At 38.8% G+C, this 13,947-nt stretch overlaps 1 protein-coding gene across 4 annotated transcripts in view; it reads left to right on the forward strand.

Moving 5' to 3' along the window:
- Positions 1-304: 304 nt before the first annotated feature.
- USPL1 (ubiquitin specific peptidase like 1) overlaps positions 305-13,947 on the forward strand; it is a 36,685-nt gene continuing 23,042 nt past the window's right edge. The window contains exons 1-6 of one of the 4 annotated variants that reach the window (XM_045844937.1): positions 305-557; positions 1,235-1,283; positions 3,536-3,701; positions 4,234-4,362; positions 6,816-7,449; positions 10,149-10,262. In XM_045844937.1, coding sequence (XP_045700893.1) covers positions 3,603-3,701; positions 4,234-4,362; positions 6,816-7,449; positions 10,149-10,262 — 976 coding nt within the window. In that variant the 5' untranslated portion in view covers positions 305-557; positions 1,235-1,283; positions 3,536-3,602. Of the gene's footprint in view, positions 644-1,234; positions 1,284-3,535; positions 3,702-4,233; positions 4,363-6,815; positions 7,450-10,148; positions 10,263-13,947 lie in introns of all 4 variants that reach the window. The other 3 variants (XM_045844934.1, XM_045844935.1, XM_045844936.1) reach the window with 3 other exon arrangements.

Below are 13,947 nucleotides of genomic sequence, written 5' to 3' on the forward strand. Positions count from 1 at the left end.
CGCCCGCCCACCATGTCACTCCTTTGCACATAGACTTCCAACTCGGGTCGCGCGGGACGTGCAGAAGCACCGCAACAGTCTCTTCCCTCAGCGTAATCCCTCCGCGGCCGACAGCGAACTAGTTTAATCACGCCCCACCCCAAGTGACGTCACCTCCGCCACTCGCGCGCTTTCCTGCAGCTTCCAGAAATGTCGCCTCTCTCGACTCAGCCACTCAGAGTTGGCGGGCTCTGCACCTACCGGCCCCGCCCCCAGTCGTCTACGCTAAAGAAACTGCGGCTGCGGAAGCCAAGCAAATGGCACACCTCTGCGGCATCGTAGCGGAAGTGCTCCGGTCATCGCCTTCCGCCACGCTTACGGACGTGCCTAATCCTTTCCGGTCCGCGCGTAGTAGAAGGGGGAACTTCTTTGCTGCGGACTCAAATCGGAAGCTGTTTGCCTAGCGGGGAGGTCATTAGGGGAGGAGCAGGCTGAGGTTGAGCGTGGAGCGGACGTTGCTCTGTGCGGCGGAACTGGAGTTCGAATCGAACCCGTGCGGAGAAGAGTGCCCGCCGCTGGTAAGGGTGAAGGTGTGTTTCAGCTCCCCAAATAAGAAAAGGGGACGGAAGCGGGTTCATCTGTGGAGCACTGTGCACGCTGAAAGGTTGGGCTGGGCTGGGAGAGGGAAGGGCGGGGACAAGGTTCCTGTGGGAGGGCTTCAGGAATGAGGTGTATAGGTAAGAGATTTAGATTTACGTTTGTCTGGTCTCAGAGAGGTAAATGCTGAAGAGAAACCAGAGTTGTTCTCCCCTCTTGCAAAGAGAGTGTAGGTTGGGAGGGGTTACGGAATCCAGCACGTCCTGGGGTTTCCAATGTTAGGATTTGAAGCTGACCGCTGTGGGTCCTAGCCCACAGGCTAGGTTTGGTACCCGACCCAGTTGGGCGCAAAAGCCGACCCCATTCCTCCGCTTCAAGTCTGTCGTGGCTTCACCTTTGCACGTGCTGACCCCGCTTGGCCTTGGAGGGCAAGCTCAAATACGTATGAGACTCCTCTTGGAAATGTTTGTTCTTTGGGTTTTGCCACTTTGCACGCAGAGCGTGGGTCCTTACGGGGTTAGTAATTCACGCTCGGGCTTCTGGAGCATCAGTGGCTCACAGAAGTAATGAAAAGGGGGTGTCAGAAGAAAGATGCTGGGGGAAGGTGAATAGTAGAGGATCACACTGTGAGGTGACTATTCAATGACATTTATTTTAGGTCATAGTACTACCTTCAGGTCACACTGCGCTGTGTGGACAATGATCAGGTTGGTATTAAGAGTTGATACCTGAGCTGGACAGGGACTTGTTTTACAGAAGCATCACTTTGGCAGTGACAAGGGGTAGGATGGCATAGAAAGAGGTAGGGATTTGAGACACTTCCAAAGAACTGTCCACGTAACTGGTGACTTATGCGTGAAGAAGAGGGAAGTGAAAGAGAACCACTCACATTTTCTAATGTATGTGTTTCGAAGGATGGGCATGCCAAAATATAGATGAGATATGAAAGAGAAGCTGGTTATTTTTGAAGAGAAGACAAAGGAAATTGTATTTGGAAGACCTAAATAGCCCACTTCTGTTATCTTATTAAGTGAATTTTCCTTGGGGGTGGGGGCGTTCTGTATATTTGGGATTTCGACCACCAACCTACCTGCTTTTCTCATTGAAATAGTGGTGGGATTAGGGGAGCAGATTTGAATGCTCCTCCTGTTTCACTTTTATAATTGAGAGCCAGGAGAACCACTTGGAAAAGTTTTCTTGATCCCTAAAGCAAATGGAAATTTTTGTTAAAAGCAATTCACGATACAAAGATTACCTGTTTTTCTTTTGAGAATGATACAAGATAGGTTTCATATTTTCTAGAGTGAAGTGTAAAATTAGTACCAAATATATAACAGTTAAAATTTACTGTGTATCAGATGCTAAACATTTTACATGTGTTAGTGCATGTACTTCTTAGAACAACCAATTTTACAAAGAAATTGCTGCAACCAGACTTGCAGGTGTAAAATCCCATCCTTTAACTACTCTGAAACCATAGAAGTTTGACTTTTTCCTATATAGCTCCCTTTCATAGGCAAATTATAAATAGAACCAGCCAAAGATAATAAATTGCTGTGTGTGAACCTAAAAAGAAAACTAAGCACCAAACTTGTTTTTAACCTTTTGGCGGTGGTTCTCCATTTTGCCTCCCAGGAGACATTTTTGATTGTCAAAACTGAGGTGGTGAGTAGAGGTCATAGATTTTACTAAACATCACATTCAGTGTACAGCACACCGTTCACAAAGAATGGTGTTGCTCCAAAATGTCCAATGCTGTAGTTGAGAAACCTTGCCTTATTGATAATTTCTTGAGGAATAGGAAACTGAGACTCACTGACACTTTCAAAAAGCATTTTTATTTATTTTTTAATTATTCTGTGGTTTGAAAGTGTGTAAAATGTATACAGTTGGAACAGAATAGCCTAACTAGTTTTTCTTTATTTTTTTAAAGATTTTATTTATTTTTAGAAAAAGGGGAAGGGAGGGAGAGAGGGAGAAAAATGTCAATGTGTGGTTGCCTCTTCTGCTCCCGCACTGGGGACCTGGCCGGCAACCCAGGTATGTGCCCTGTCTGGGAATCGAACTAGTGACACTTTGGTTCTCAGCATGGTGCTCGATCCACTGAGTCACACCAGCCAGGGCCCTTAACTAGTTTTTCAAGTGAACCTGTGAACTGCAGCTTCTCAGGAGATGGCTGTTACAGAATCATGGTTTCTTAGATTTGGGAAACACTTTTGCTTGAAATTATTTTACCACAGCCCTGCTAAGTGGTGATTCACTGTGCTTATAGGTCTCCTGTCTCTGGTTTTCCTGTATTTTAAATCCATATCTACACTACTTTAAACAATCACTTTTCTGACACTGTGCTCTAGTGTCATAGTTTTGACTTTTCTGTATGTGATTCTAGGCCATGGGACTACACTCAGAACAGGCTTGTAACGTGTATAATTTGTACTGTAACAGTGTTTATATTTTTTGTTCTGGTAGATGTCATTTTAATGTGTAATAGTATCTTGTTGGCAGCATTTAAAAAGTAGCATCATTCTTGGTGAAGCACTAGGAATGTGTGGAGTTCTTTGGTCCCTGTTAAGTAATGGCACATGGATCTGAGGTTTTAAAGTACTTCCTTGGTGTAGTGCTCACATTTGTTTTGAATTGTGCATAAACTCTAATCTGGTCAATAAAAAATAACTTTAAATAATAGTTATTTCTATTACAAGTTTTAATAAATTTGCTTAGAAATGAGTCTTTGAAAACCGGTCCTATTGCCAATCTCTGCTTTCTCCCCACAAAGTTGTTAGATTTATAAGTATATTTAAATATTTTTTCACTAAAAGATTAGTCTCAGAATATGTTTATCCTAGGACATATAGTTCTCAAAATATACTTAATATATACACATCTTGTAAAATACCAAAGCTCTATTTCAAATGAAATAGGATTTTTATTTAATTGTCTATTGACTTTTTTTTTCCAGGGTTCATTGAAAAATCGTTAGTGATATTGACATGTTTCAAGTGAAATATAGTAGCCAATGACTCGGAATGATGGATTCCTCGAAGACTGGAAATGGTTTGCCAGTGATTGCACCAGGGACTGATGTAGGGGTATCTTCACTCCACATGGTGGGGTATTTGGGAAAAGTTAGTGAACTTATTGTTTTGCCCCAGTGCAGAGTTGGGTGTTTTTCCTCCTACTCTTGAGACTTAATTTGATTTTAATTTTACCCATTAACTTATAAATGTATCTGTCATCTTCCACGGAAATCTTATAGTATTGGCGAAAGATTGTTTTCATTTGTTTACCTCTCTGTGTTTTATTAATATGTGAAAGTAGAAATAAAACACAGACCTTATGGTTTACTATTCTCTGAAAATATGGAACATGCATTCTCCCTGGCAATTTACATTACCTTTTTTCTTGAAAATAAAACTGATGTTATTTTTAACACTTAAGTTTTAATATTTAAAACTATAGTATATTCTTTTTGTAATACTATCTGTATTTAAGCCTATATGCATTTTTTAATTTGCCGTATTAAAAATAATCTTGCCAGGAGACTTCTAAGTGAAAGTTGTAATTCTTTTCTGGTTGCTTTTCCATTTAACTCTTTGGTAATTTGGCACAATCTAGTAGTGTGTGTGTTTTAATTTACTTTATTTATTTCTCTTTTAGAATTATGATTCTGCTAACATCCCGTCAGATGGGTATTGCCCTGCTTGTAGAGAGAAGGGAAAGTTAAAAGCTTTAAAGACTTACCGGATTAGTTTTCAAGAATCTGTCTATTTGTGTGAGGATCTGCAGGTAAAGAATTAATTTTAGATAGTATCAAGGTTTTGGCCTTTTGCTTTCTTAAGTGTTTAATTTGTACTCATTTTGTGTTTTTTTTTTTTAGATTGTATATTTTTAATACTCATAGAGTTTCTAGATCTGTTTGGTATAACCTTTTAAATATTTTCTGTTTTTCCACCTGGTTTTTAAAGTTATTGCCAGAAGATGTTTATTTTTATTGTTATTAGACTTGTGAGGAAAAAATACATTTCAAGATTGATTTTTTTTTTTGAGCTTGTTGGTGGCCCTTGTTAGGTGTTGGTATGTATTAGTTAATCTCTCTTCTCTTTGGTTTATTGACTTTGGAATGTTTTAGAAAAGTTACTAATCTCTATGTTATATATACTTAAGATTCTAAATGTCTTTAAGGATTAATTACAGTAATTTATGTCTGTACTACAAACTTTTATATAGGAGCTCATTAAACTCCATAATACTCTATGTTTTATTATACTTGACAGTTATGAAACTGTTATATACACATTTAATTCTCAATATTTGCAAGATAGGTGTTCTTCCCATAGGTGTTCCCATTTTTTGAGTAAGAAAACATGCAGAGAATTTAGGAACCGAAGATCCATAAAGCGGCAGTGCTATGATTAGAACACACTCTTCTAATTTCAGATACTTTATTTTTTCCATCCTTACCTGAGCACATTTTTCCATTGCTTTTAGGTAGAGAGGAGGAGAGAGAAAGAAACATTGATGTGAGAGAGAAGCATTGATCAGTTTGCCTCCTGTACACTGGGGGTCAGACATGCCCAGACCAGGGTGTCAAACTCACAGCCTAGGTATCTGCCCTGACTGGGAATTGAACCTGCAACCTTTCGGTTAAGGGATGATACTCCAACTGAGCCACACCAGCCAGTACTAATTTCAGATACTGTATTCCAAGTAAGCTAGCAGTTCATCAGAATCACCTGGAGTGCTTTTTAAGTTTTTAAAAGGTCTCACCCCCAGATGCTGATAAAAGTAGAGTTGACCCAGGATTCTGTATTTTTGTACTTTTGAGGGCAAGTCTCATGATTAACCAAGTTTGGAAAATACTAGACCACAGGTGGCAAACACAAGATCTCCACCTTGTTTTATCTGGCCCAGCACTTTGTTTCTACCTGGCGTCAGTGCTGGGCTCCTTGCTCCAGTTAAGGAGCAGTTACATTTATACAGTCCTAAAATTCCATTTGGCTCTTTGAAGGCAACTGCAAGGCTGATGTGGCCCGTGGTAAAAATGAATTTGACACTCCTATACTAGACTAAGTCATGCTGTTGATAATAGATACTTTGCTGTGTATAGCTTGAGCAAAATGCTAGGCATCCTTACCATTAGGAATAAATTCTTTTTGCATATATTCAATAAATATTCTGAACATCACCATGTTGACACTGTTTCAGTATGCTGGGATACAATGAGTAAAATTTTTCTTGTTCTGAAAAATGTTATATTCTAGAGTGGGGGTGAAAACAAGTAAAGTTTATTTTTTGTGTGTGAGTGATGAAAAATGCTGTGGAGAAAAAGCCACAGGGACTGAGTTTCAGGGAATAGGGAGATCACAGTTTTAAATAGTGTGGTGAAGGGAACTCTTCAGTGATAAAGTGGCATTTGAGCAAAGACCTGAAGAAGATGAAAAGGAACGAGCTCCCTGGGTAGGGGAAGTCACAGGTATAAGATCCTGAGAGTGGGGGTTGGGACGCCCCACAGTTTGTACTTCTCAATCCCTTCACCCTTTTCACCCAACCTTAGTCCCCTCTGTCAACCATTAGTCTGTTGAAGGTTGCATATTTTAAATGAGGGCACATAGAATATATATTTCTTGAACTTGTCTTGTAAAATATTTTGCTGGCTTTCAAACTTAGGTAAACTTCATTGATTTTTAGTGGTTTGTTTACACTGTTGATATTTGGCTGAAATTGAAGTTGTTAAAATTCAGCCAATTTGACCATTAAACCCAATGAGGATGTAAAGCTGATGTTCTGTTTACTCTCAAATTAATATTCATTTCAAAATTAAGAAACAAATTACTCTATGCGACTTTCTCTATTTGAAAATATTTTTGTAATTTTTAGGGTTATACTGTGTACCTGTCCCAAAAAGAATAACACCTGTCATAAAATGTTTCTTTACATTGTTGAAATTTTTTAATTCACCTGACATTAGCTTTTTATTAAGGCTAAAGGATGTATGTTTTCCTTGTTAGCTTACCCTAGTATGTAATTTAGATTAAATTATTGACTAGGAAAAATTACTCTTTTGGGGACCAAATTTCTGATTAAATAGTTGTATATCCCTAGTTATTTAAAATTTAGATTCATAATATACCCTCATGTGAAATTAAAACTAAAATTTTAAACATTTTTTTTTCATGACTTAAAGTAAAATTTGAGCTTGTTTGAATTTCTGTATTAAACATTTTATTTTTTCTTTTTAGTGCATCTATCCTTTGGGCTGTAGGTCACTTAACCTAATTTCTCCTGATTTGGAAAACCGTCACACTCCAAAAAAGCCTCAAAAAAGAAAGCTTTTGGAAACCAACCATAAAGATTCACCTTCTTTAGCAAATTCAAAAAAAAATAAAAGTCATACTGTTATTGATGGTGAACGAGTTTTGAATAGCAAACATAATGGAGAAGCATATGACAAAACCTCATCAGATTTACTGGACTTTCTGCACAGTGGTGAGCAGAGTCCAATTAGGACCACTGATTTCTTGGGACAGGAGGAGATTTTGGAAGCTGCTGTTACTGATGTGGCTGCTGAAGAAGATGCTCCTGCAGTGGATGTTTTTGGAACTGGAGAGACTTCTCAAAATGAAGGAGGCACATCTGAACTGGGAATTCTGCCAGAGAGCAGATGTACACCATTTTGCCAGACATCATGTGTTCAATGGAAAAATTCTTATGCTCTCTGTTGGTTAGACTGTATCCTGTCAGTGTTGGTGCACTTGAAAGTGGTCAAAAAGGTGGTGATGACTGACCCTAAAGAGGAGTCTGTGTTTTCGCAGTTGTTCACGAACTATAATCAAGCGAGTAAGCTTCTGCACACCAGTCACTTGGATGTTAAAGGTTGGTAATAATATATTTCTCTTCAATTTGTAAATAAATTAAGCTTGAATTTTGTCTCACAACAGGTGGGAAGATGTCATCAGTAGCATCTGTTTTACATGGAGACCTGAGAACAAGGAGCTGAGGGGAGGGTCATGAAACTTGAGATAACACAAGTTGCATTATCTTGACAGTCTCAAAAGACACTTTTTTAAAAAACTGAGTAAAGTTTGTAAAAGAGGTTGTGATGTATCTTAGCTGTCAAGGTAATGGTGGTCATCATAGAACCCATCAAAGTAAAGTTTTAAGTTTTTAAATTGCCTTAAAGCAGAATAAAGAAGTAAATACAAATTCCACAATTCTGCAACTCCCTCCAAATCTCTCTTCACATGATGGAAATATTATTTGTTTTAGTTTCTGTAAAATAGGATACCCATGACCCTACCTCCCAACCCCAAAATAATTAAAATATTCCCGGTAACTGACGTTGACCTATGTGTTCCTCCCCGTATCACCCTTCATCTCCGTCCAAGGGTAATTGTCATCCTGAAATGTTTTATTCCTTCTTAATAGTTTTTCCCACAATCATAGGTCTAAACAGTATGTTATCTAATTTGTTTGCAACTCTTAAACAAAGGATGTGCAGTATGTTTTCTGCGATATTTTTCATTTCATTAAGATTTATCTATGAAGCTGCTTGTATTTGTACTTCATTGATATTCATTGGTATAGAATATTTCCATTTTGTAAATGTATCAATGTATTTTTTTATTCATCTGTCATTGTTTTTTTTTTTTTTTTGGCCCTTATAAATACTTCTGCTGTGACTTCTCAGGCATGTCTCCTGGGATACAAGTAGCATTGCCCTTGGCTGTACAGTAGAAATGAATTGCCAGATCATGAGCTCTGAGTTGAGTTTATAGTATGATGAAGTGTGAGGTTTTTTTCCAGTATTTTTACCAATCAGTACTCCCATTAGCAGTGTGTGAGAGATCTTCCTGACCCATATATTCTCCCTTGGTTATTTTCAGACTTGAAGATTTTGCTACTTGAATGATGTAAAATGGTCTGTGGCCTTGGTTTGCCTTCCCTAGATTTTAAAGAGGTTGAGTAGCTCTTCATGTGTACACTCCCTGTTCTGTGAAATGCCTGTTTGTGTCTTATCCATATTAGTTCTTTTTTCATGTTCTTACGGGTTTGTATGAGTAGTTATGTTTTTGTTGCTCTTTTTATATCAGATATGTGTTGCTAAATCTCCCAATTTAAATCTCCCAATTTTTATCTTGTATGGTTACTTTTTTCCTATTCTTTTCATTGATTTTTAGAGAGAGAGAGAGAGAGAGAAGCATCGATTTGTGTATGCATTCATTGGTTGCATTCATTGGTTGATTCTTGCATGTGCCCTTTCTCAGGATCTAACCTGCACACTTGGCATACATATCAGGATGACACTCTAACCAACTGAGCTACCCGGCCAGGCTTGTATTGTTTACTTTTTAAAAGATACCTTTTGATGATGGAAGTTACTGTCTTTTTCTTTTATAGCTAGTATTGTGGCTTTTAAAACAAATCTTCCCCCAAATTACAAAGTCACTCTCCTGTACTTTCACTGAAAACTCATAAAGTTTTACTTTTGACATTGAAATTTTTTGTTCTGCTGGAGTTAATTTTTGTGTATGGTATGTGGTAAGGGCACATTTTTCCCCAATATGTAGCCAGTTTTTCTAGGTCTACTTTTTGTCTGAACTGATCTGCCATGCCACTTTTATCATATAACATTCTATATGTCTGTGCAGCTGTTTCTTAACTCAGTTTTGTTCTCTTGGTCATTTTATCTGTCCTTGAAACAGTACCACACTATTTCAATTATTAGGCCTTTTTGGGTTTTGGTTTCTGGTAGTGTAAGAATCCTCACGTTTATTAAGTTGACTTTCCATGTAATCTTTTAGATATATCTTATCCATTGTTTCCCTGATGGTAACTGTTGAAGCTGCTTGCCATTTTTTTCTATGAGGAATAAATACCATGACAAGTACCTATATATCCTTTGATTCCATTGCTGAGTATATCCTAGAAGGGATATTAAAATAGGAATATAAAGATTCTTTCTGAATGGCTTTCCAGAGGCTTATGTCAACATACAGTTCCATTTTCACGAATGGAGTGAAGGAAGAAAATATCCCAGAGCAGCTAATCACTTCTGGGTGTAAACATTGTAAAAAATTATAATTTTGTTAGGTAAGAAATATTTTGTTTCAGTTTGACTTTCTTTGAAATTGTTTTTTTCTTTTTGCAATTTTTCACAAGCATTTTTTTGCTTTTGTCTTCTCTCTCTTCCTGCTTTCTATTATTACAGAAATTCCAGTACTGAGTAGGTGATTATTCTGTTGATTGTTACAGATCATACCACTTGTTCAAATTTTGGCTTAAATATTAAATTGATTTTGTTTTTATATTTTAATCATTTTTTACAGAATAATTGTAGTTTTTTAATTCAATTGTAATTACACTTGTTTCAGATGAATTACTTTAAATTGTGTTTTAGGATACTTATGGTATACTACAGAGAAGGGAGGCAGTATTAAGAAAATTTTGTGTTTTGCATTTTGTCTCAGCAAAATTTATTTTCCTATAAACTTTCATGCTTAGCAGTGTCTTAATTTTTTTTGAAAAGATACAGATTGATGAGAAATTGATAACAATCTATACTTTATTTTTAGATGGAGATTGTAAAAATCTTACTTCAGAAATATTTGCAAAGATAGAGACCAGTCTGAATGAAGTCAGAAATAACATTTTTATCAGGCTTCAGCCTCAGCTTGGATGCACGTTAGGTAAGTAATTTGTCTAATTGAACTGTAGAACTCATCTACCATAAAGAAATACTAACATCATAAGGAAAGGTAATACGGCTTTATTACTTTGAATGATTCAGATTCCTAAGGGAGAGAATCTAGGTGGTTTTATTTAGGAATTGACCTAAATAAATCATTGATGGGCAGAGCTGGTCCATCTGAGTGGGGATGTCCAACCTTTTGGCATCTCTGTGCTACACTAGAAGAAGAAGAAGAGTTGTCTTAGGCCACATATTAAATAAATTGTAACATGTAATCACAAAAAAGCTTTCATAAGTTTTCAGTAAATTCACGATTTTGTGTTGGGTTGCATTCACGGCCATCCTGGGGTGCATGCACCCTGTGGGCCGCAGGTTGGACACCCCTTCTAAGGGATGCCAGCTGTGTAAGCCCTGGAGTGGATGGTAGTCTCACAGGCAGTTGAGTACTTGGGTACTCTGGTTGCTTTTTCAATCTTTCCTGCAGTAGAGTAGTCCCTCTGAAAATGCACCTAAGGAATTTAAAAGTAAACAATAGTGCTAGGGCCCATTAAATAAGAATCTCAGGATGGAGCTTAGGTATTAGGAATTTTAGAAGCTCCTCCATGATCTTATAGGTGGACAAGGTTGAGAATCTATAGTCTAAAGCAACCAGAGTAATTCTACTTCTGCTGCCAGTGATTGGCATAGAAATGGACAAGTGGTACAGTTTTGCCAGTGGGGTATGAGGAAGAAAGAGTATACTGATGGCTCTTTGGGGACACTTTCTTACCTTTAAAATAGGGCACAAGAATGAGACCTGCTTTGTCCTCTATTGGCTTTTGGCCTCTGGGAGCAGTGTGGAGCAAGGGCACTAGATCTCTGGGTCTTTTAAAATGTTTTTAGTATTACAGAAAGGAGCTATAATGATTGGTTTGTTTGTCTGTTTGAGGAGGATGTCTGTTTTATTTCTATTTATCCTTGTATTAACCCTTCTTATTTCATTGTAGACGCAAAATATATGGTATTCATGATTAAATTGTATAAAATATCAATGCCTTCAAGTTTTTCTCTCAACAAGTGGCACTTATTTATCAGAACCAAATACTGTATCTCAAGCAGTGCCTTTTTTAAAATATATTTTATTGATTATGCTATTACAGTTGTCCCATTCCCCCTCTTCATTCCTCTCTGCCCTGCACACCCTCTCCCACCCACATTCCCCCCCTTTAGTTCATGTCCATGTTTCATAAGTTCTTTAGCTTCTACATTTCCCATACTATTCTTGCCCTCCCCGTGTCTATTTTCTACCTACCATCTATGCTACTTATTCTCCGTACATTCTCCCCTCTCTCCTCCTCCTACTCCCCTATTGCTAACCTTCCATGTGTTCTGCATTTCTGTGGTTTTGTTCCTGTTCCAGTTGTTTGCTTAGTTGTTTTTGTTTTAGGTGTGGTTGTTAATAATTGTGAGTTTGATGTCATTTTACTATACATGTTTTTATCTTCTTTTTCTTAGATAAGTCCCTTTAACATTTCATAAAATAAGGGCTTGCTGATGATGGACTCCTTTAACTTGACTTTATCTGAGAAGCACTTTATCTGCCCTTCCATTATAAATGAAAGCTTTGCTGGATAGAGTAATCTTGGATGGAGGTCCTTGCCTTTCATGACTTGGAATACTGCTTTCCAGCCCCTTCTTGCCTGCAAGGTCTCTTTTGAGAAATCAGCTGACAGTCTGATGGGAACTCCTTTGTAGGTTACTGTCTCCTTATCTCTTGCTGCTTCTAGGATTCTCTCCTTCATTTTTACCTTGGCTAATGTAATAATGATGTGCCTTGGTGTGTTCCTTCTTGGGTCTAACTTCTTTGGATTTCTCTGAGCTTCCTGGACTTCCTGGAAGTCTATTTCCTTTGCCAGATTGGGGAAGTTCTCCTTTATTATTTGTTCAAATAACTTTTCCACTTGTTGCTCTTCCTCTTCCCCTTCTGGTACCCCTATAATTCAGATATTGGATGGTTTAAAGATGTCCTGGAGGTTCCTAAGCCTCCTCAGTTTTTTGAATTCTTATTTCTTCTTTCTTTTCTGGTTGTATGTTGTTTTCCTTCTGGTCTACTTCACTGATGTGAGACTCAGCTTTCATTCCATCACTATTGGTTCCCCGTGCATTTTTCTTCATTTCACTTAGTGTAGCCTTCATTTTTTCATCTAATTTGCAACCAGAATCAACCAATTCTGTGAGCATCCCCATCAGCAGTGCTTCCAACTGATAGGTTGGCTATCTCTCGGTTGCTTAAAAGTACTGATTGTGAGGCTTTCATTCTGTTTGAGCCATCTTTTTTCCTCCCTTTGGTCTGGTCGTGCCTGTTACATATGAGGGGCGGAGCCTTAGGTGTTCACCAGGGCAGGGCACCTCAGTTCCTGGGTTGTGACACTGTATGTGGGGGTGGGGTCCAAGAGAGAACAATGGCGCTTGCTCCACTCTCCGTGGGACCTCAGTCCCTTCCGCTGCTTCCTCCAAGCAAACTAGTCCCCTCTGGTGCCAATTCCCTTGTGGGTGGGCTTGTGTACCCTGTGGGACTTTCCAAGGACCTCTCTTGTGAGGCTGGGAGTCTCTCCCTGTGCCTCAATCCCCACAAGTGTTTTCAATCAGTGCCCTAAGGCTCTATTTCCCAGCACTAGGATCCTGGATTGCACGCAGTGCCTTGCTTCACAGTCCCGCCTCGCTGGGTCTGCTGGTTGCCACCCCTCGGCAGGGGTCTGCCAGCTACTGCTTGCGCCCTCGGGGTCCACTTGCTGTGGTCTTGCGCACCCCAGATGCCTTGTGCGCCTGGTCCCAACAGTCTCTGCTCTCCGTGCCATGACCAGTGCCCAGCTCAGCCTCTCCTACCAGTCTGGATAAACATGTGTATTTTAGCTTCTTGGTTGTCTGACTTCCATTCAGATCAATTTTCTGTCAGTTCTGGTATTCTGTTTCTAAATTGTTGTTGTCCCTATCTTGGTTGTGGGAGGAGGCACAGTGTGTCTGCCTATGCCTCCATCTTGGCCGGAAGTTGAAGCAGTGCCTTTTTTTGCAAGGTAGTATCTCCTACTTCTTTGTTCCACAGTTTTGTCCCCTAGTTGTACTATCTTGTTTTTCGTGAACTCCTGTAGATATAAGTTTATTCTGTTATAATAGTAAACTGATTTTCTAAGGGCTGTTTTAATTTATCATTAGGTGAGATCTCACATGTGATGAATATTCTTTTTTTTATCAAACTATGATGAACATATAGTAAAACCATTTAGAAATGTATATAATTGTTTAACCATTACCACAGTGAGGATATAGAACGTTCTGTCACCCTAAAAATTTTCCTGAGGCTCCTAGTAGTCAACTCCCTACCTTATCCCAACGACCAGTCCACTGGGCGAACACCATTTCAAGGAGCCTTTTTTGTAAGATCACCAAAATGTAGACTTGGGCTTCTGTGTGATCCCTCCAAGCATGATCTGAGATGTTTTAGTCAGGGTCCAGGCTCCAGGACTCAGTTGAATTCAAGAGTGGCTTCTCCCCCAGTCTCAATCATTACCCTCACCCCTGATAATTACATATGGAACAAAGTTGAAACTTGCTCACTGCCACCTTGGGTCTGGTTTTCCTTGTAATAAAAAGGGGATTTTTAAGTGATTATGTAATCATAGCAATGAGGTGAGCACTTGGCTCTC

The sequence above is a fragment of the Phyllostomus hastatus genome, unplaced genomic scaffold (assembly GCF_019186645.2).
Source record: "Phyllostomus hastatus isolate PE091 unplaced genomic scaffold, TTU_PhHast_1.1 phas_contig_41, whole genome shotgun sequence".
NCBI classification, from domain to species: Eukaryota; Metazoa; Chordata; class Mammalia; order Chiroptera; family Phyllostomidae; genus Phyllostomus; species Phyllostomus hastatus.